The sequence below is a fragment of the Rattus rattus genome, chromosome 4 (assembly GCF_011064425.1).
Source record: "Rattus rattus isolate New Zealand chromosome 4, Rrattus_CSIRO_v1, whole genome shotgun sequence".
In the NCBI taxonomy this organism is placed as follows: Eukaryota; Metazoa; Chordata; class Mammalia; order Rodentia; family Muridae; genus Rattus; species Rattus rattus.
Window position 1 is genome coordinate 33,131,222 of NC_046157.1, and position 22,785 is coordinate 33,154,006.

Below are 22,785 nucleotides of genomic sequence, written 5' to 3' on the forward strand. Positions count from 1 at the left end.
AAGGCTCTATAGGATTTTGGATGAAACATATAGTTCAGTTGCTTGAAGATGAAGAAGGATACCCTAAAGATACTGTTATCTGCATGAACCAGAGAGATGATAAATAAATGCTGACCTATGACTCTTTTTTTTCAGGCTAAGAGAACTTTGACATATGTAAGTGTAATAAAATGTATATATAATTTGATGAACATATCAGAGTCCCATGTTCCAAACCAAATCATATGCAATTTAAAATATGGACTCTTGCCAGAAATGTAATTTTTCTTTTGATGTTCAGATCTTTACTATGTATTTATTACCTGTCTGTCTAACAATTTTGTGGGGCTAGAGACCACTAAGTTATAACATCAGTCCCTGAAGTATAATTTTGAATTGACTTAAATTCTTCAAAAGCCCTTTAGAGAAATCAATTCAGGAAACATGGGAATGTTTTCCACTCACTCTACTAGATATTCTAACTGATGGTTCGTATCCAACAGCCATGTATCTTGGCAACTGTGGAATCACTTTGAGTTTACAAAGCCAAGTGTGAAAATGCTTTGGTGGTCAGGATTGATTCAAGGGCTGGCCATGTTATTGACTCGCCAGTCATTGACTGATTCAAAGACTGGCCATGTCTTCCCTTGTGAAGACCTGTTAATACCATTGTCCATATGTTATATAGCATTCTCTTTTATTTATGAATTGTTTAAATTGTACTTGGCCCAATGGGGAACATATTTCTTCTCACTTTACTTCCCTTTAGCAGATCATAATTGGTGCAAGGCATACAATAGACTATTGAAAATGAATTTATAAACTTAGCTAGCCGATATAAAAGACACACAATCCAGGTACTGTACTTACAAACCATATGCCTAGATTGGGCAGGTTGGGAGCTATTCTAAGTACTCTCGAGCTAAAGTTCCTGTTACTTGCTGTTTCTCCTGCTCATGTGCTCACTGTCCATCTCCTCTCATGGCGGCCTTCTCCATCTTCGTCCTCTTTCTTCTCTTCCTGTGCTGTACTTGCAACCCCCTCACTTGATCTTCAAGTTCCACTTTTCTCCCTCTGCTGCCCAGTCACAGGATCTAGCTTTTTATTCACCAGTTAAATTGGGGAGCAAGATTCACATAGCATCACATGTTTTATTCATGAGGATCTACCCACGGGGGCAACCACATCTTGAGAACCAGTATTTAGAATACAAGCAGCATTAGGGCAATCTATTATAGGATGATAGAGAGGTTTCATTTAGAAAAAATAAATAGGGAAAATTTCAAACAGAGCTCCATTAAGTCCCCTGTGCTCATTCCCCACCCTCTAGCAAGGATTTCATGGCTAGTGTGCTCTCTTCCATATTTGAGCCTAGTCCTGCTACATCCAGACATCACATGAAGCACATTGCTATCATTTTAAGAAGCCACTAGGAAAGAAAGAAAGAAAGAAAGAAAGAAAGAAAGAAAGAAAGAAAGAAAGAAGGAAAGAAAGAAGAAAGGAAAGAAAGAAAGAAGGAAAGAAAGAAGAAAGGAAGGAAGGAAAGAAAGAAAGAAAGAAAGAAAGAAAGAAAGAAAGAAAGAAAGAAAGAAAGAAAGAAAGAAAAAAGGAAAGGTTAAAAGGAAAAGGAATAATTTATGTATGGGAGCAAGAAAAAAAAAACCCTTAATATCAATGACAAGGAACTAAACTCTAACAAGTAAATGTGAAAGCATTTTCAAAGTTAGAAAAGAGGTCAGAACTTAACCAGAAGCTGAAAAGAAAGGGAGAAGCATGAGCAGCATTTTAACCACAAGACTTGTGTCATACCCAGCTTGACACAGCTGCACCTGGGGACTGTTAGGGCCACCACTTATTTTGCAGAGGCACCAACCTCTTCATCTGCCTCTCATGGAGCGGTTCTGTTGTCATCTTTTCTAAACCTTGCACAAGCTTTTAGTAAGTGCTTATTTCCGAAACTACCTATGCGTCTTTGTATGGTGGTATTTTATAAATTCTGATGTCTTTTTGTGGATGTGGTGGGTGATTTATTCTGTGATCTTATCAGGGTATTCATTTTCAAACTCATACAACTAGTTGATTTGCATAAATGCACATTACCGAGATGCACATTAATTTCTGTTTGGCTGAAATTTGAATAATTCAACTGGGACGTAATTACCTATGAACGCTTCTCTGTACTTTCTTTTTAAAAAATTGAAGATTCTTAAGCCTTATGATCCTTCACAATTATCTTTTAATTACTGTGTATGTGTGTGTGTGTGTGCATGTGGTGTAGTAGATATGGGTGTGTGTTTGTGCACTTGAGCACATACATGTGTTTTTATGCATGTTTCTCATTTGGATGCTCTGCTTGTTGAATATGAGGGAAGATGGCAGTCATTGCTAACAGTGGTACAAGAGGTTGTTATTAAGGAAGAAAAATTAACTACAACACAAGACACCTTCCCTTCACCTACCATGCTACTATTTATTATTTTACTGAGGTTAATTGATTGTTGGACCTAGGGCCTTATTGGCAAGTATAATAGACTGAGATGTACGGTATATTCAGCCCACCATAGAAAGCTCTTACCTCATGCCTGGCTGTGCTCTACTGTATTGGTTTCATGTTGTCTAGGGAACAATTTCATTCCTATTAGCATATTTTTCCTTGACTGTGTTAATAATGTCTACCCACTTGCCTTTAGACAAGATTCATTTTCACAGCAGGGCACTTAATTTTCCTCCGTTCTGACTTCAGTACCTCACTGGCTCTTGAATTGACAGTTTTCCAAACTCAAGTGAAATAATGATAGCACCAATTGCCCTGAACATTGTAATTTGACTTCACCATTGCTTAGTATCCAGTCACATGATCATGTGTCCTCCCACATGACCTCACTGTTGGGGCTCAGTGTTCTAACAGTTTCATTTACTGCCTAACTTTTTCTCTCCCTGTAGTCTGTTTCTTATATTTTTATTAAAAATTGATTTTTTCCCTACATGATATGTTTTGATTATAGATTTTCCTCCCCAACTCCTCTCAGTTTCTTCCTTCTTCCCCTTTCATCTAGAGTCATACCCTTTCTGTCTCTAGTTAGAAAAAAAATGGGCATCTAAGAATAAAAATAAGATAAAAACAAATTGCAAAAGGATTAAACAAACTAACAGGACAAAAAAGAGCTGGGGATTGGGAGAAGGCAGGGGAACCATGAGAATACATATAGAGCAGACACACAAACATTTGAACACTCAACAATTCCTTAGAAACATAAAAAACCCTGAACCATGATATGTATGCAAAGGATCTATAAGGTTTAAAAAGAAAAAAAAAGGTGTAGACACAACATTATGAGACAAAGAACTTCCAGAGGTGCTCTTGGGTTTCTTTTGTGTTGTCCATCTGCTGTTGGACGTGGGCCCTGCCCTGAGGAATATTTTCAATGTCTTCCTTTCCTCATGTACTGTGTCACCTGTAACCCCCCCCAACCCCACCCTCCACTCCACCTCCCCGAATACAACTTTTCTTCCTAGGTCTTGGGCTCATTTGCTTTGTCTGCAGTTGCTTCGGGCTGTGTAGACTGTTGTCATTACCACAGCGTTTTTAAATTTATGCTTGGCCTTTCAGTCAGTGTAGGCAATTCATTTTCTGAGTCCATGCAATAAGAGTTAGTCCTCACAATGTTCTTGGTTAGACCTTGCATATCTTTCAGATCTGCAGGAGTTTCCAACTGGGAATTAGTGAGCTTGAAACACTCTAGACATTGAAAAACTGCCTTGAAGATAATGAAGAATTTTCCAAAAGACAATCATAATCTACTTTCAAATGTGCGAGTTAGACTTCCAGTCTGATTGGTGTTGGACTCTTCATCCAAACGTCAGCAAACTTCTTTTGTTATTCTCCACAATTTTATTAGCCTGGGCATCAACCTTGGCAATTTAAGGAAACTAGTGTGATCCAAATTTATCATTTCTGTCCACACATTTTGGTGTGTGTGTGTGTGTGTGTGTGTGTGTGTGTGTGTGTGTGTGTGTAAGGATGTGGGTGTGTCTGAGTGTTTTACTGAAATTAGTTCCCTTAGTTCCCTTTTCTGTGTGGTCAGGATGAAATCTGGGGGAGGAATTTTTCCCTGAGTCACTTCATCTAATCTTCTTGATAGTCTGAGGAATATGAAGTCATTCCCACTTCAAGGATAAGGAGAATAAAAGGTCTCCCAAGGTCACACTACTGGAGGTGCTCACTGTCCTCAACTGTCCAACCGTGACTCCCGCTCCTTCTTTAAGGGCTCATTATGACTTCTAGCTCTTTGTGTAATAATTCATCAGTTATCAAAGCAGCCTCTTCCTCTTGGATCAGCTGAAACAAACCAACCTTCTGTACTCAAACATGAGGATTCTAAGAAATACCCATGCAGTATAATGATTGACATTAAGAATTTGGGGTTAAATGACTTCCAAAGTTGTATAGATGGGCATCTACAGGCCAGAATCTTGAATTGATTTTTAAGAGCCAAACCATCTAAAAACTGGTATGTATAAGCATGCGTGCACGCGCGCGCGCGCGCGCGCACACACACACACACACACACACACAGCATGTATACACACATAAATAAAAATAGACCTTTAAAAAAAAAAAACCGCTCAATCCAGCATTGAGTCCTGCCTCAGATTAATATACATTTTCTTAAGCCTGTCTCTCTGTGTCCTCCCTACATCTAACTTGAACAGAATACTTCTTTCTTTTCTCAGTACTCATCTCTTCTTGTCAGCCTGGCATTCTGTACACATCATCTTATAGATGATTGTAAGAGCATTCCTGGGTAGCCTCTCCTCTTAGCTCTTAGGGAGGAGAGAGTCTTTTTTATTTTGAATGTCATTGTGGCTATATACGTAGCATTTACTTTTCCCATGACATCTGTTGTTTCCTTATTTTCTCACATTCATTGATGAATACTTGCTATTCTGACCCGTTTTCTGCCTCAAGCATTTCCAAGCTTATGTGTAAAGTTCTAATGTGCCATACTTCATCCCAGTTGGAAAAGAAGTGGAAGCTATTTTATTGTATCCAGCCATGCCAACTTTTGTCAGTAGTACCAAAGTCTGGGTAAACATTATTGTATTTCCCCCATTACTGCTCATAGTGTTATATCTCTGCCAGGGATTTGTCTAAATTCGAGAAAAAAACTCCTGTTCATTGCTGTGTGATAACTGGCAATTCAACTCCAGACTCCAACCAAAAATTGGGGAGTGGGTTCCATACCCAAGAGCTGGGACTGGATCTGATTGTATCAGTCTCCCATTCCCTGCTTCCGCACTCAAAAGGGAGGCAGTCTGGACAGCTATTACCTCATCATGCATAACAGAAGCAACATAAGAGAAGGAAGCCTTGGGAAGAGAATAGCAAACAGCCTATCAAAGAGTTACAAGTTCTTTCAAGTCATGCCACTGACTAACCTCCCTCAAGGGTCTCTGCCTAAAGCCAGTGGTGTAATCAGGTTGTCATCCCAACAGATGGTTGCAAAAGCAAATGATAAGTTTGAAGAAAGCTCAATTTGAAAAACTACAAGTTTGAGAAATTGAATGAGAATATTTTCTGAGACGCAAATGGGACAGAGAGAATAACAAACGTTATTGTGCGTGCCTTCATTCACCTTTTTGGGCTATACACTCCAGACTTATGAAGAAATTTTATGGTTCTAATAGGGATGAATGGTTATTCTTTTCTCATATCTCTCTTCATCTCCAGTAATTTTCAGTTGCTAGTTTGAATGTATGAATCAAATATAGTTTGCTAAAAACATGTGCAAACATCTCTGTACCATGGTCACACATGCATGGTTTAGATTTAAAATAATGAAATACTATACAACTTTAAAAAAAAAAGTATTGTCCTATATCAGCAGTCTTTAGGGCCAACGTGAATTGTGCTTTTTTTATATTTATTTTTTATTTATTAGTTGTGTTTATTCATTCTATGTGCACATGCCTTCATGTTACATGTGTGAATCTTATGTACACAAGAGAAGGTCAAAAGAAGCATCAGGTGCCCTGGCACTACAGTCATAGGTGGTTGTAAGCTGTCATGTCATTGCTATAAACTGAATTCAAGGCTTCTGAAAGGGCAACATATACCCTTGACGCCGAGCTCTCTCTTCCAGCCTCTCATATAGCCTTTTTGATCAGCCTGACTTTAACTCACTGTTCTCTGTAGAAACTTCTCCCTCTGTGGACCAGGTCTTGAAGACAGACTGGCATATGGATTTATTATCTGTGTTCAAAGCAACATGCTCTGCCCTCCTTTTTGATGAATACTTGATATGCTGAACTGTTTTCTGTCTCAAGCATTTCCAAATTTAAGAGGTCTATCAACAGAACTCTGTCTTCAAAAGCTTGATGGCCAGGGCATTCTGGCAGAAATATTTTTAAGAGGCCATAGAGTCTTAGATGTTTTGGGGAGAGGTAACCACCAGTGATCGGAACAGAGTTCAACACTGGAGCACGGGAAAGATCTGTGAATAAAGGAACAAGTAGATGGAGTCATCTCTCTGTATCAGAGTCAAACTAAGCCTCAAAGACACGTGATTGGCCCTTACGTTCAGTCATTCTCTCAGAGCGGACACATGCAGTTACCTGAAAGCACCAGGGCCATCTGAATGCCTCAGACCAGTGACAGTGCTTCCATGTAAAAACCAAGGGACACTTGGTGAGCGGCTGAGTTGTCACCTAGACATTGTTTAGGGTGGTTAAAATCCAACCCAGAGGACGACCTGGAAGAACCGCAGCTAAATTTTGGACATCAGTGTATATGGCAAGGAACATAATAGAGCGACTAACCCAAAATCATATAAAGCAAAAAGAATAGCAAAGAGCCCACCTCTGATGTATTTACCTTGTTCCTTGTTCTGCATCCTAAGAAGTTTTTATAAGAAACTGCATTGGTGTCACTGTTACATACACAGAATGCAACAGTAATATTAAAGTTGCCTTCATTTTGAAATAGGGCCATTTCTTATATTTTTGGTTGTGAGCCTAGCTAGCCTTTAACGACTGAGCCATTTCTCCAGCCCAAGAGGACCATTTCTTAATCAACCTTCCTGGGTGCCTTATTGTGAACCAGGAAAGTATGAAGATTGTTTCTAATACTACAAAAATATTCCTGGGGAATGTTGTCATAAGATATAGTTCAGAGATGCCCAAGGGCTTTGAGGGAATTATCTATACTCAGCCTGTCCTGAGTCATCCATCAGCCGACCGGCAGACTGCACAGACAGCCAGAAGATGAATGTGTGAGACATGCAAAGGAGCCTCTCATGGGTGACTTAGACTGAATCTAAATATTAGGGACCTGTGAGTGAACTACCAACCACCATGAGTCAAATCATGGAGGCAAATTTACTAAACTTTATTGTGGCAGAGATTGGGAGGGACAATAAAAAGATAAAATACTTAAGTTTAGCCCTGAAGGAAAGGGAAGAATAACAGGCACCTATGATCCTATCCAAGGAGGAGCATTGTATTATGGGAAAGTGACAGACTGTAGCTTAAGGGAAGATGCAGTTTCAAATGCAAACCTATATGCTGCTTGCCACTTTTATCAAATTTTGACCTGCTATTGTTTATATTTTGTAAATGAAGTAATAATATCACCTACTGCCATGGTTGCTACAGGAATGCATGGGATAGTTGGTTGTGATGAAATCAAAATAATCCTGTGTAAAATGAAATGTGTCTCCTAAAGCCACCTTTGGTAATCCAGAAGGAGGGAACAGATGAAGCAAAATTCTCTAGGGGAATATGGGATAAAGCAAGGGCAGGTTGTGATCCCAGAGGCCGTGAGTACTGGTTCTGACAATGAGAATGTCTAAAAGAGAAAATGTCTGTCACGAATGAATTGGGTGGAAGTGGCCCAGCAAACTTCTGCTGCAACCCTTTATACCTAGGAAGTAGATGTTCAATGGCAGTTTTGTGTTGATTTATAGTTTTGCTAAATGGAAATGTTTCCTTTATTTGTTAATAAAGTTCTCAGTGTTTTTTGGTAGACTTAGATTTGTTTTGTGAGAACTCAACTACATTGTGAATTCTGCTTTGAAGTATCATGGCAGGTATTGAAAGCATATGAATGATAATAAATAATAATGACGGTAATAAAGAATCAAGACTGTGGCCTATTGTTCTCCAACTCATAGTTGCTTGGCTACAAATGACAGTAGCATTCATATGTAGTCACAGGCACTGTTGAGAAGAAGAAAGAGTGACTGCGTGCTAGAGAAATGAAAAAGACTTTTGAAGGAGCAAGACCTATATTTGTCTTTTAAAATGGATACAGATTTTAAGAAAGGGAAAAAAAATGAAGAGACAGTGGGCCCTCTCCTCCCCCTCTCTCTGTCTCTCTGTCTCTGTCTCTGTTTCTATCTATATAGAGATAGATAGATAGATAGATAGATAGATAGATAGATAGATAGATAGATGGGTAGATAGATAGATGGGTAGATGGATGGATGGATGGATGGATGGATAGATAGATGGAAGATAGGTAGGTAGGTATGTAGATAGATAGGTATGTAGATAGATAGATAGATAGATAGATAGATAGATAGATAGATAGGTAGGTAGGTAGGTAGGTAGGTAGGTAGGTAGGTAGGTAGATAGATAGATAGATAGATAGATAGATAGATAGATAGATAGATACGTGCATACATACATGCAGACAAAGCTTCCAAGCAAGACTTTCTATGTTTCTTCTATGGAATTTCTGGCTGAACTTTAGGTTACAACAGGAATGTTTATTACAAAAAAGTGAACTCTGGCCTGTTAGCTCAGAATCCCATGGAGAAGGGTTTGGGAAGTCATACACCCAATACTTTGAAACAGTAAGTAGGCAGAGCCTGCAGGAGGCTTTCACTCTGTTTTCCTTAGTCGTGGACTTTTCTTTTTCTCTTCCCCCTACCAAAAACGAGAAAAAAAAAAAAAAAAAAAAAACAAACAAACAAAAAAAACCAAAACCTTATCAGACAATGATAACAACAGTAGGATCTCACTGCTTGGAAATAATACAAGAATAAGATGAGGTAAATATTTGAGGGAAAGATTGTGCATGTGGTAAAGAGTGTGGAAATCTAAACAATACAAACAGCCCGAGAGCTTAGAATAGAGGAGAAGGGCCAGGGCGCTAACATCGACTTTGACATGCGTAACAGATACATGTGTATAGAGAGTCTGTAGCCAAGGCAATAAGGGAGTTGATCTTTTGGCAGACAGAAACCCATCTTACAGAATTACCCTGAGTAATTCTGTCAGCAATCCTACAGCAGCTAGAGCTGAGCCAAGACTCATTTTGGGGTTATTCACGCTTTGGGGGAACTAGGGTTTCCCTGGGACCTGATATGTGGGGGCGGGGATCTGATGGTACATTAGATGGCTAAGTGGACATGTTGCATGGTAGGTAGGTCATGTTATGTGCTCAAGAGAAAGTGAGGCAAGGAGAAGGAGTTGTAATTTTAGGTAGGAAAGGAGCTTGAGGATGGCAGCAGTGAATGGAGGCGAGAAAAAAAAAATGAATGGGTCCAGGAGAAAAACCAAGTCCGCAGACAGAGAGAGCCAGAGGCCCCTGTGATCAGAGGGCGACTGACATATTGGCAGGGGGAAGGGGAAAGGGGGAAGGCGGCTGCAAAGCAGAAATGGAAGGAAAGGGACAGGGAACATGGGTCAGGTGGCTGGCTTGTACAAGGTCTTATGTTCCTCTTTCTCATCTGGTATGTTTTTGTTCGCAGAATTCGTATCACCAGATGGTGAGTATGTATTGTTTTGTTTATTAAAGATCTTTCTCATACAGTAGAAAATAGGCTACAAACAGCAGGACTTGGAGCTTCACAGGGCTCGATTGCACTACAAACTCACCTTTAATGGAAAAATGAACGTGTGAAAGGGAGGGGCCTGTGACAAAACGTTAACTATGGAGAGGAAAAACAGCCTGTTGAATTGACAGAGGGACATTTACTTACCTGATATCTTTAAGTCCTTGACAATAATGTTAGGGGGAGGGGGAATGACACAAAGGAAGAGAAGGAAAAAACCTTAAGGATGCCACCCAGTCCCCAAGTTTCTTAGCAACATTTAAATCAGGTTTTACACAGTCTCTTCCCCATGTTCCTCCCTCATACAGTCCGGGCTTATTGGTCGTCTGACATAGAGACTTCACAGAGTGAGCAGCTGATCCTGTAACAGGCCCGCCTGGCAGGAATAAATACATTCTGAAGAGATTCATGCTTCCCTCTAGACCAGCAGAAAGAATAGACTCCTGGAAATTTGAATTTCCCTAGAAATCTCCTGCTAAGAGAGAAAATGGCTAAAGCCCAGGGAAAATCCCCTGGGAGGGCTCAGCTCTTGGAGAAAGATTTAAAATTTGTCAAATAACCTTGAAGGAAAGATTCAGGGCCGAGACAGTGGGAGGCAGGGTATCGTACCTTGCTGGAGTGTTTAGTTATATGACTTCATGCTTCCTGTTTTAAAGCCTCCCTTATGTCAGGACCCCAGAGATGAGCTTGGGGTGTGATCAGATCTCTTTGTTCCCCTTCATAATGTCGCTACATTGAAAAAATCTCCTTTCCCCCCCTCTCTCTTTTTTTACTTTTCACTATTATTTTGGCCTTTCATTCTTTAAGCCCCCCCCCTTCTCCCTGTCTCCTCTTTTTGTTGGTCGTTTTTGTCTTTTGAGACAAGCTCTCACTATGTAGCCTTAGAGCAGGCTGGCCTTGAATTCATCCAGATTCTCCTCCCTGTGCCTCAGGTGGAATGCTGGTTTTAAAGGTGTGCCCCAGCGCCCTTAGCATAATTTGGCCTTTTTAGGTGGCTTACTGAAAAAGACAGGTAGTCAAACCTAGGGAGAAAAATATATTTTTGGGGTGTCAACTCCCTACAGCAAGTTGAGAGGAAAGATGACTGTTCTAGCAGCTGCTAGAGTCTTTATTCTCAGGGACACTTTCCTAGTTTTCCCTTTTTGCTGGTTTTACCTCTGCTTATTGAAGCAGAACCAAACACAAACTTCAGAACTTTGTTTTGGAGTCTCAAGAAAGTCCAGCCCTTGGTAAGTTTCTCTTTGGTCAGTGTACCTCCAACACTGCTTCTTGGTTCGTGTTTAGGCTCTTCAAACAGTTTCATGATCTTCTGAACCATTTGGGGTGTCTGCCATTTGATGACTGGCTGTATCTCTTAGAGTTCTGCTATATAGGGACTGTTATTGTTAAATCAAGACACATAAAAATCTCAGGTGCATTCAGAACCTGTACCTGCAGTGTTAATTCCAAAGATTCAAAGAGAAAGATCATCCACTCAAATCAACACGACACAATTAATTAAAGCAAACAATTAATTAAGGCAATGCTTTTTATTCATGTACATGGGCTGCCTCCCGTAAGGCACGGTTTGAGATGTGAGGAAGGAAGACAAGGCTTTTATGGCTCAGGGACAGGGGAGTTTTAAATGGCAGATTTGGTGGGCAAAATAGGCAGGGTTACAGGTGTCGAACATAAGCATAATAAGTTGGTCATAACGACCTCCTGAAAGAAAGACATGATTGCAAAGTGGCCATAATAAAGTAGTTACATCAATCTTCGGAATCAATGGTGGGGTTGCAAGATGAGTTTGAAACAAAAACATGGTTGCCATTTCCTGGAGCACACAGTACAGAGCTATTTGTAGTTAAGGTTGTAAGTGGGATACAGCCCAATTCTTGAGACACAGAGATTTAATCATAAAGAGGAATGAGTCCGTTTGTCTTTACTACAAGATGGCTTTCAAGCCTAACATGGAGGCAGGCTGGTTTATCATTGAAACCGTGACTGGGCCATTTTGGCAATTGGAGGCTTCCCAGGGAAAGCACATTCCATGATAAATGCAGATATGTGTCAGTGTTGACGTTTTCTAAGTCGTCCATCAGAATAGATGCATGGCACATAATACATTGTGTTGTATGTGATGTCTTACAGTTCAGTACTTTAATATCTAAAGATGTTACAGGGGATTCTCAGTTTCTTTGGGGGTTCTTTGTCTTGAGGATATGGGAATTTGGAAATAGGACTCAGAAAGAAACTCGTGGGCACTTCGTTTGAGAGAAAGCAAAACAATTAGACTGGGGAGGGGAGTTTATACAGTGTTTCATGGAGGAAAGAAGTCTTCAAAGTATGGACAAGGATGCTCGGGGTCAGCACAGACTGCTTGGGATTTAGATCCATAGGAAAAACAGAGTAAGGAAGAGGACGTGTCAGGGTTTCCTTGTTGCTGTTGTTTGTTTTTGTTCTCCTTTTCTTGGAGTGCAAGAGAAGAGTCCAAGCTTACCAGGAAAATTGCAAATGATTGCATTATGGGGAAGATCAGCAGTAGGGAATGCTACCACCACTGAGTACTTTGGAGCATCCAGTTGCCACCCCAGATCTGAGCAATAGAATTCAGATTCTATTCATGCAGAAAAGATAAGTAGTTTTCCCTCAATGGGTCTTGGGCAAGCCCTAATACCTCCACCCTTCTTCCTTCCATGTGATGTTTTAAATCTTGAGAAGGGGCTGTTGTCACTTTCCCTTCTGTATGTGGCTTTGTCAGAGAGATTCTACTTTCTTGGGGTCCAGCCTTTCTATAGCGTTATAGCCAATAAAGGGGACACACATTCTCTTTAGAATGTATTTCTTCTAGCGAGGCAGCCTGACCACAGAATTATGCTGATCCATTAAGTCCCACCATGCTTGTGGCAGACAAAATTGAAGCTAAGGCATCTTTAAACTCATGCCAAGGTTGAATTGTAATCTCATTTACCATTTGGGAGGTGTATCTGTCTTATAGTTTAAATAAAAATCTTAGCAGATATTTCCAAACTACCGAGTGCAAACCACAGTCCAGCTACTGAAGAAGGTAAGGAAACATTGAAAAGACAGATTTCTTGTGTCACCCTGAGCAAATTTGGACCTCTAAACAAAACTATATTGTAAGAGAAGATAATGTCTTACAGAAACAGATGTCTAGAATATTACTTAGAGACATGTAGGCAGTGAGTTAATTATTTTTTTCCTATATTTTAAATCTAAATACTAAGAGAAATAAGCCAGGCATAGTGGCATATACCTTTAGTCTTATTACTCAAGAGGCAGAGGCAGGTAGGTGGATAAGTGAGTTCAAGGATACCCTGATCTATATAAGTTCCACAGTGAAACATTGTCTCAAGAAACCAAATAAGCAAAGGAATAAATAAAATAGGTGTCTGAGGTTGTATTGCTTTCTAGTGGAGATAGCACTAATAATACTGTACTCACAGTAGAATGAATGACAGAATAAAGAGAAAAAGACCCCAATAACTTCATGAGCCTGTGTTGAGAACGCTAATAAGATGAAGTCCTCCATGGGCCGTGCTGCCACGGGGGGTCATGTTGATAGTGACTTGTGTGGCTACCTGAGGCCATGTTGCTGTCTGTGGTGCATGCTGCCACTGACAGCCATGACTGTGTCCTGTTGCAGCTGGGGGTCCTGTTAGTATCTGTGGCCTGTGTTACCACCAAAGGCCACTGTCCATGCTACCATCTGGAGCCATATTGATGTTTATTGGCCATGCTACCACTGGGGTGCAAATTGGTGTCCATGGCCCTTTTGTCCACGAGGCTGTGTTGATGTCTTTGGCCTGTGCTGCCACAAGGGCCATGATGGTGTCCATGATCCATGCTGCAGCAGAGAGCCATGTTGATGTTTGTGATCTGTCTGACACCAGAGATCCTGCTAAGGTTTTTGGCACGTGATAATGCTGGAGACCAGGTGGAAGTCCACGATCCATGGTTCTACTGAGTGTAAAGGGCAAGGAAGCTACTTTTGTCATGGTATCAATGACTGCATACTCACAGTTGAGAAAAAGGGATGTAGAACTCTTCTGTGACAACCCCTATCCCCATTCTATAACCCACTACCCCCCAAAAGTAACAGCCTAGAAAGGAAACCATTAAAGATAACTCTTAAAAATTGTGATAAGGACATTGAAGTGTGGCTCTCCATAACTGAGGGATTCTGGCAGGGGTGTATGTGGGGAAGGACCCAGGGTTTTTTGTTTTTGTTTTTTGTTTTTTTTTTAAGCTGACCACTGGGTATTTGCCCATGCTCCAGATGGATAACACATATTGGACTTGTAGACTTTCTCCTCCTCCTCCTCCTCCTCCTCTCCCTCCTCCTCCTCCTCCCCCTACTTCTCCTCCTCTTCCTCCTCCTCCTCCTCTTCCTCCTCTTGGAGTAGGAAGGTTATAAGGGTTGGGGTTGACCTGGGAGGACTGGTAAGTGAGTGAGATCGGGGTTCGTGATGTGAAATTCCTAAATAATCAATTAAAACATGCTTAAAGAAAAGCAGCACTAACAAGAAGTGTTCTTTGCTGGGTGTATGCCAGTTTTGTTCAGAATGGATGCTTCCACTGGACAAGTTCTTGTCTTATTTCATCATATGCCAAGTCACCAGAGAAAACTGATACCCATGGACAGATTCACTCACACACTAGAATAAAGTGCTGGTATCCAAAGGCAGACAAAGTTTTCCTAAGATTGTTTTACAGTCACTCTTAACTGCTGTGGAAAGTATGCTACTTGTAACCTGCTCAAACCTATTTAGTCTGACTATAGAGAAACAGTATCATGTAGCTTTTCTTTATACAGCAGAGAAAACCATTAATTTTGTGTGATGTCAGAAATATAGGAAGGCACACATTTGAGTCACTTTCAAGATTGTCACAAAATGAGTCTCAGAAATGTGCATTTTCATTTCTTTTCCTGGAGAATTCAGATAGTTATAGTGTAATCGTGAAAATATTTTAAATGCACCACAGTAGCTGAAAAGCAACTGTTTCCCCTGCCTGGGAGGCTCTTCTTTCTGTTTGAATGGAATAGCAAGGGCAGTGATGGACAGCTCTAGTTGCTCAGTTGCTAGGCTACATGTGTGCCTATTAACCTGCTTAGAGACAGTGAGGTTTCCAGAGTGTTGTGCAGGAATCCACCTTTGTTTCCAGGTAGAGGGGAAAAGGCCGTTTGACGTCCTCTTCTGGGCAAGTTTGGTTAGCAGGTGTGTGTGCATGAGGAAGGCTAAGGAAACTCTCAGGATGGAGGATCTTCAGAGAGCAAGCTGCGCCCCACACCTCACCTCAGGTGTCTAGTGTGCGTGGAGTAGGGCTGGGGTCTCCAGAACAAAAGGCAGGGCAGAGCTTGGGTGGAACTTTTGCCTTCTTTCTGTTTTTTCTGTTTTCCCAATCTTTTACGTTTTTAATTTTTAACTGCTTAGTTTTTCTATCTTGATAAAATGTACAACATATTTAAAGGCATCTTACTGAGTTTTGTTTTTCCTTCAAGGTCACATTCATATTTCTCTCACCTTCCCCCATGCCCTTCCCCCTTCCCCTTGTCTCCCCCTCCTTCCTCTTGCCCCTCCTCCCTTTCCCCATGCCCCTCATCTCATCTATAGAACTGTCTTCTGGAAATGTAAACTTGTTTCCAGTGAGCCCTGTCACTGGGATCCTGGAGAATCTCCAATGTGATGATTACGAATTTAAGGAATGGTATTCCTCTCCCACCCTCACATATCTCCCCCATAGAGACTCTGCCCGCCTCTGTCTCTGGAGTACTAGAATTAGTACCCACCCCAGCAAGCAACCTCCATCATTTTCTCCCACTGATGCTGAACTCCTACTTCGTCTTAGCTATGTCATCAACCTCTCCCAAACTGCACATTTATTCCCAGTGAATCAAATACTTGATTCATCTGCTGCAGATACTATTAAAGCCATATATAAGATCAATTTTAGAAATAAATAGGTCTTCTTAAAAGCCTGTAGTGATACTTAGGATTGAGTGAACCATTGCAAAGGTGGTCATCCTGGATGGGTCCACCGGTATGGCCATCTCCAGTGACCATTCACTGCCTCAGTAACTTGATCATACTTTGGCGCTGATATCCTCATGGTCTCCTGTCTGTGACGTGAGTGCTGCTTTTCAAGTCTTTACTCGACTCTTTTCTAGGTCCTATGTGTTTGCACAGTTTTAAATGTGGAACTTGTTTTTCAGGTTTGGGATAAAAGCAGCACCAAGGTCTCACCGAAACAAGAAAAAGAGGAAGTAGCCCTGGCAAAGACAGGTAAAACACAGTAGAGGGCTCTAGCTTGATGGCCAGTCTTTGACTGCCTGGGACAGCAATTTGGACTTGAATAAGCTTGTTCTAGAGCGGCAGTTCTCAACCTATGGGTCAAGACCCCTTTGGGGATGCATATCATATCTTACATATCAGATACATTATGATTCATAACTCACAAATTACAGTTAGGAAGCAACAATGAAATAATTTTATAGTTGGGGTCACCACATGAGGAACTCAACATTAGGAAGGTTCAGATCCACTGTTCTAGAAGAAGGAAAAAGGATAGAAGGTGAATATGCTTTGACAGCACAGAGAGAGGCCTCCTGGCTGGGAACAGTGTCCTCCATACTGCCATACTCTCTTCAACTCCCAGAGGCTTGACCCAGGTCACATCAAGTTCTCTTTGGAAAGTAGTTTTTGTTGGGATTGAGACCTGGAACAGAAGGCTGAGGTGCATATTTTACATACCAAAGTGACCTGGCCTTCCAGGTCTCCCAGCATCCCTTAGAACCCACATGTTACAGGGTATGGACGGCACAGCTATCCTCTGCCCTGAACTCCAGCAGAAACACTGGGCATCCCCATCCCCCCCCCTCTGTTTGTCTGTGTTTCTCTCTGTTTCTCTCTCTCTCTCTCTCCTCCCTCCCCCTCTCTCTCCCCTCCCTCCCCCGGTGTCCTCCCCATGGTAACTTCACTGACCCCATCTCACCAGAGAGCCGCTTCCCCATAAACCTGCCCTTTATGTACTTTACTCTGGCTCTACTCATGTCGTCAGTGGAAAATAACTTAACAATTTTCATAATCTGTTTTAAAATTATAGTGTTTTCCTCAATTTTCAGTCTTCTATTCTCCTTCCTGCTTTCATGATTTCTCCGAGAACCCCAAGAAAGTCTTGGCAAATCTATTTATTATTTTGTTCATGATCATGCGATGTAATGCATTTCAGATGAGATTTCAACTTAAGCACAAAGAGTTGTCATCTAACGATGTTCAAGCCAGAAAAAATCTCCTGGACAGTTTGCCCTGGGGAAACCTGCATCCTTCTTAGTAACATTCTCCGTTGGTACAGTATTTGTGCCCCGTTCTAAGGCTTCCATTGTGCATTCTCTCTTTAATACTCTGTCATTGGTTCCAGGCAACACACACAGTACTTTCACTATAACCGTCAGTGTCTTCAACTTTGGTTGTTTTGAGACAGGGTCTCACTATGTAGGCCTGGCTGGCCTGGAATGAGCTGTGAGAAGAGGCTAGCCTCAGATACAGAGCCCTATTTGCCTCTACCTCCTGAGTGCTGAGATTAAAGGTGTACATTACCATGCCCAGCAATTGTCCTTATTGTAAACTAAGTTTCAAAGTCTTTCTTACTCTCCTTCCTTGGTGACCCTCAACCAACATGCTTGACTTTGTCATTCCTAGCACTTTTTTTCTCCTTTTGTCTCTTTTTCCCTTCCATCCACACCATCTTTTTGCTGTCATTTTCCTCAGCAACAACTTCTTCCTGGCATCCTCTGTTGCTTCTATAACCTTATCAGCTATTTACTCACAACTTCACCTTCATCAGTGAGGCCTAAGACATCACACTTTTCCTTTTTATCTTAATTAGAGTAATTTATAATTCTATAATAAAGAATCTGGGGGGAGGTAATGGTCTCTTAATTTTAAAGCCAACATATGAATTTTAGTGCCAGTTTTTTACAGACATTTCCAACGTCTACTTTGTCATCAAATGTAGTTCCTATTGGTGATACAAAAATTAGTAATAAAATTTTGATCTTAAAATTCATATTTAACTTCAAATATTCACTCTAGGTTTGGCCAAAATGAATTTTGAAATATTTCCAATGATTGTAATTATGGACTAGTTGAGTGCTGTTAAATTGTTTGACTTTGAATACAAGTCATCAGGCAAAGCTAGTGGTGCCAAGCATGCGCTTGGAGAGCCTGTCCATCAATTAGTTTCTTTTATGTTTTCCTTAAGGGTAGTTGGCAGTTTCTCATCATTTACCCATCATCTAAACCTTCCCCTGTTGCTCTCTCGTTCTATGGTGGCCTTCAGTAGCAATAAACAATGTCAGTGGTTAATTCTATGAAACAAAAGTACCAGGACAGTTATAACAAAGAATTACTGAGTGGGATGGAAGCAACACGCTCAACCACTTCATGAGTCGCAATGCAATTCCCCACAGAAATTGTAGACTAAAATGGCCACCCTCTCTCAAACTACACTTCTGAGTTCTCTTGAATCAACAGATCTTCTAGAAACTGCAGGTTTCTTCCTGCTTTAAAGTTCAGTCTCTACTGGAGACTCAGTTTTCATCCAGACTCATCAGAACTCTTTGAACCTGAATCACATGGAGAGAGGGGCATGGGAAAGGTAGGACAGGTGGGTTATCTTAGGGAAAGGTGGAGTGAGAGGTGATTTGAGCAGACTGTATCAGCTTTCCACATACTTGCAACCAGCATAGTAAAAATAGAAAAGAGGTTGCAGAAGTTCTTAGATTACTATTACACTTCTATAGACTTCATTAAAAGTATTATAAATTACCTTAAGAATGTGTTATAAATTGCCTTGAAATTGGCATAATTTACAAGTGGATGTTTAATACATATCCAAATTTTACACAGTTAGTTAATGAACTAGCATTTTCTTTCTTTTATTGGTATAATTTATGGTATGATCATAAGCCTGATATTTTGTCTGTTTTTTTTTAAAGACAAACAAGAGCTGTGTGATGATGCTCCAATAGTGAAAAGAAATTCTTCAGCACTTAACTGGAAAAGGTGTGTATACTATAATTATACAGATTACAAATGAGTGTAATTACACTGCTGAAAAGTAATTATCAATGTGTAAGTAGAAAAAGACAGAAAATAATAGCAACAAAGGCAATTAAGAATGACACCCAGTCTTACAACATAGATCCAAAAGGATAGAAATTCTCCTTTTCCACAGACATTTTCTTTTCTTTTGTGAGGATTTGGGAATATTGAAAGGGAGCAAGCTTCACTTCCTGTTCACAATTGCTAACCATCTCAAATTACTGGATTGTGTCCAAAGAAGTGAGAGTCACACACACACACACACACACACACACACACACACACACACACACACACAAGGGGAAAGTGAGAAGTCATAGAACTAGTGTTTTTCTGTGTAGCTCATTAACTTATTGTCAAACATACTGGTAATTATTATAATCCTTGCATTCTGGAATTTCCTTAGCCATGAGAATTCTGCCATTCTGAAAACCAACTAGATATTGTAGATATACATAGTGGGATTAAAAGGCTGTTTTTGAGAAAGCAGGCTCTTCTGCCTCCTGTACTTGCCCCCATATCTTGCTGATTCTACATGCCCCCATCTATCCCCTGCAGTGCATTGAATTAAAGGCAAAGGAGACAGCAGAGCTGTTTTTCTGACATCACTTTAGCATGCTTGTCCAATTCTGCCTGGCTACTCAAAAGCCTGCCATAGCCCTGTCACTTTGACGGCGACATTTAAATTTCCCTATGGCACACATCACCCTTACTGTATACCTCCTTTTAGCCTCTACTTCGTTTCCCAGGAGTTCTAAATTATTTATGATGTAGACATCCTTCCCTGTCTGTACTTAGATATGTGGATGCCCTCTGCCAACGTTGTACCCCTTGCATTATAGTTGGGTCTCAGGTCAATGTTCTCTTCCTTGGGGCCTCCAGCTGTCCTAGGCAGATGTGGATATCCACAGAGGCCCTGCTTCAGTGCCGAGGTACATGGCAATTCCTTCAGCTTCCAGGGGTATTTGCTAAATACTTCACCAGTTCCATTCTATCCTGCTTGGCTGTTTCCTGCCCTTTCCGTGAGAAATAAACCTAACTCCGTGAGAATACAATCTGCCTTTTCATTCCCATGTCTCTAAGTAGCTAGACAGATGCCTATCCATAGTGGGCACTTGATGTTTATTTGAATAAATGATGTAGTTTTCTACCAGTTCTGGGAACCAGGCAAGCAGATCTCTTGAATTGGAGGACAGCCTGGTCTACAGATCCAATTTGAGGGTAACCAGGGCTACACAAAGAAACTTTGTCTCAGGAAGGAAGGAAGGAAGGATGGAAGGAAGGAAGGAAGGAAGGAAGGAAGGAAGAAAGGAAACACAATAAACACACACAAACAAATGAAAAAAAAACAAAAATAAAAAATCCCAAGCAACCAAAGAAACAGAAAGCCCTGTTGACTTAGTATAAAATGAATGTTAGAACTATAATCAAACTAAAACAATCAATGGAAGAAATTGATTAAATCCTGAAGTGATGGTTCCTATGATAAAGGTGGTTATAATAACTAGTTATTAGATACTGTTTGCTGAGCACTTAATACTCAGTACTGAACTGAACTAGTTATACATTTCGTTTAATCCTCAGTATACTAATGTGAGGTATGCCCCATTATTAGTTGTTTCTCCTAGTGCTTATGGATGCTAGGCAGGCATTGTACAACTGAGAACTGTCTCCAGCCCGGTGAACATTTGACAGAAGAAATGCTGTCCTGGGACCTGACCTAAAATATTTTACCCTTACTGTCAACATCAGAGACAATTTCTAGCAACTTTGAAATGCTTTTTAAAAATCTTAAAATGTCAATATAAAGGAGATTACTATTAATGATCATTTGGACATTGTGTATATACTCTTTAACAGATGACTAAGCATTAGTTTATATAATATTCATCATCTTAACAGTCTGCTTAATGCTAAAAAACACTTGACAGTAGTCAAGGCGCCTTCTGCATTATATAAATTATTACCCCATTCTTAAAGGCCTTTCCCATATAATCAGACAAAACTGTTTGAAGCAGAGGTTTATAGGTATCAGTGTGAAAGAATTTTAAAAAAATCTTGCTACTTGAAAATAAAACTGCCTCATCTGCCCTGTCTACCCATCTGCTCTCTGCCACCTGCCTCATTCCACCAACTTTGGTGTCTTGTTCTGTTGTGTTCCCACCATGCCTAAAGCTTTGGTCTTGTCTCATGCTTCACTCTTTCATGCACCCCCACATGATTGATACCCCAGGTCATTAATTCTTCCCCTGGGACATTCTTCCCTCAGATCTTCACTAGGAATTTCTCCTTCCACCTTTGGCCCTTCCACATTTTGTTGTTGTGCATCTTTGCAAGTATAACCTGGAACTTAAGACTCTTCCTGTAGAGAAGAAGTGAGTGGTTTATGACTCTCTATTGCTGACTAGGTGTGATAGCAGACACTTAGAATCCCAGAACTTGAGAAGTGGGCAGAAAGATCAGGAGTTCAAGACTATCATCTACATAGTGAGTTTAAGACCAATCTGGTCTAGATAAGATACTGTCTCAAGCAGTCCTAAATAATTAGTGAATTATCGTAAATTTTGTTTAATTAATGCTATCCTATAAGCTTGAAGCAATGCATGAAAATAAATTATTATTACTATAAGAGTCTTAAATAATCACACACATGGAAACACTATTACATTGCTGCCTGTCCTTCCTTTTGCTGCGTATTAAACAACTCATGGGAATGTCCTGAAATGGATGGAATCTAACGTTCTTGACATCATAAATGCCAGCTTGCCCGGAGTACAAATGGAAGATTTAAGTCCACATTCTGGACACAAAGTCAGCTCTGTGAATGGTGATTGTCAGCTGCTCTCTTCATTGATGCCTTCTCGAAGCACGTCTGTGGAGGAAACAGCAAGAAAATTGCTGTCTAAATTAAGGTAAAAATAATTTCTAATTTTCCCATGTGCTGCATTGAATGTTTGAAGTAATAGTGACAACCCTGTTTTGTTTTATATTGGTTTCCTGCCGATTGGGGACATTTTTGAATACTTTCAGTGGAATGATTTTTATGACCTATTTCCATAACCATATTCAGTTAGATACACCACAAGTTAATAATCCCTTGAAAGATACTCGTGGTCACTAACTGCCTCTTGTTATGTGGCCCAGCAGTATGACGGATATACGCACACAGGCTACTTTTTTCCTTGAATGTAATAAAGAAGGTTTTTATTGAATTTCATACTTTTTTTTCTACTCACAAAGACATTCATGACATTCTCATGGTTTTTGAAAAGTATTTTTGTGGTTTTAGATATGGAACTTACAGAAGAAAACTGAGTTTCACTCTTTGGTCGTTTACTCAAAGACTTTAGATGTCATAATCTCAGCTCTTAGAGGAGAAACTGTGAAGAAGTGATAATTCTGGGATTTTCTAAATGGGGCAGATACAGGAGTTGGTTTTCCATACTGTCAATGGAAGGCCGTTGAGAAGTGTGCTCTCAGAAAGCTGTCATAGGGAGGGCATGGTAGGAGCAAGAGTCCAGTTCACTTAGTGAGCACCATTGATTTTGTTGGGTTCAAGGACTTGTTGAGTTAGGTGAGGGGGCTTTGAGCCAGGAAGATCACAAAACCTACCCTCCCTGGAGTAACAGTCTCCTAAGGCCTTGATTTTCTTAGCTACTGGATGAATTCTCTTGAAGATGGGAATTCTCAGAGTAGACAGTAGAAGGACAGGAGGAAGGAAGAAAAGTCAGTCATGGCCTCTGCTAAAACCCAGGTGCTATCCTGTGTGTGAAAGGAGGTGGAGAGCCACTGTAGACACAGACTATATTATGCAGCTGTACAGAGCACCTGTGGCAGCATTAGGGGCGGAAGGGCTACATTGA

At 40.6% G+C, this 22,785-nt stretch overlaps 1 protein-coding gene across 1 annotated transcript in view; it reads left to right on the forward strand.

Moving 5' to 3' along the window:
- The window catches only part of Morc1 (MORC family CW-type zinc finger 1), a 173,457-nt gene that overhangs the window by 139,818 nt on the left and 10,854 nt on the right, over positions 1–22,785 (forward strand). Inside the window, exons 21-23 of the mRNA XM_032899303.1 lie at positions 16,033–16,102; positions 18,817–18,883; positions 21,685–21,834. Coding sequence (XP_032755194.1) covers positions 16,033–16,102; positions 18,817–18,883; positions 21,685–21,834 — 287 coding nt within the window. The remainder of the gene's footprint in view (positions 1–16,032; positions 16,103–18,816; positions 18,884–21,684; positions 21,835–22,785) is intronic.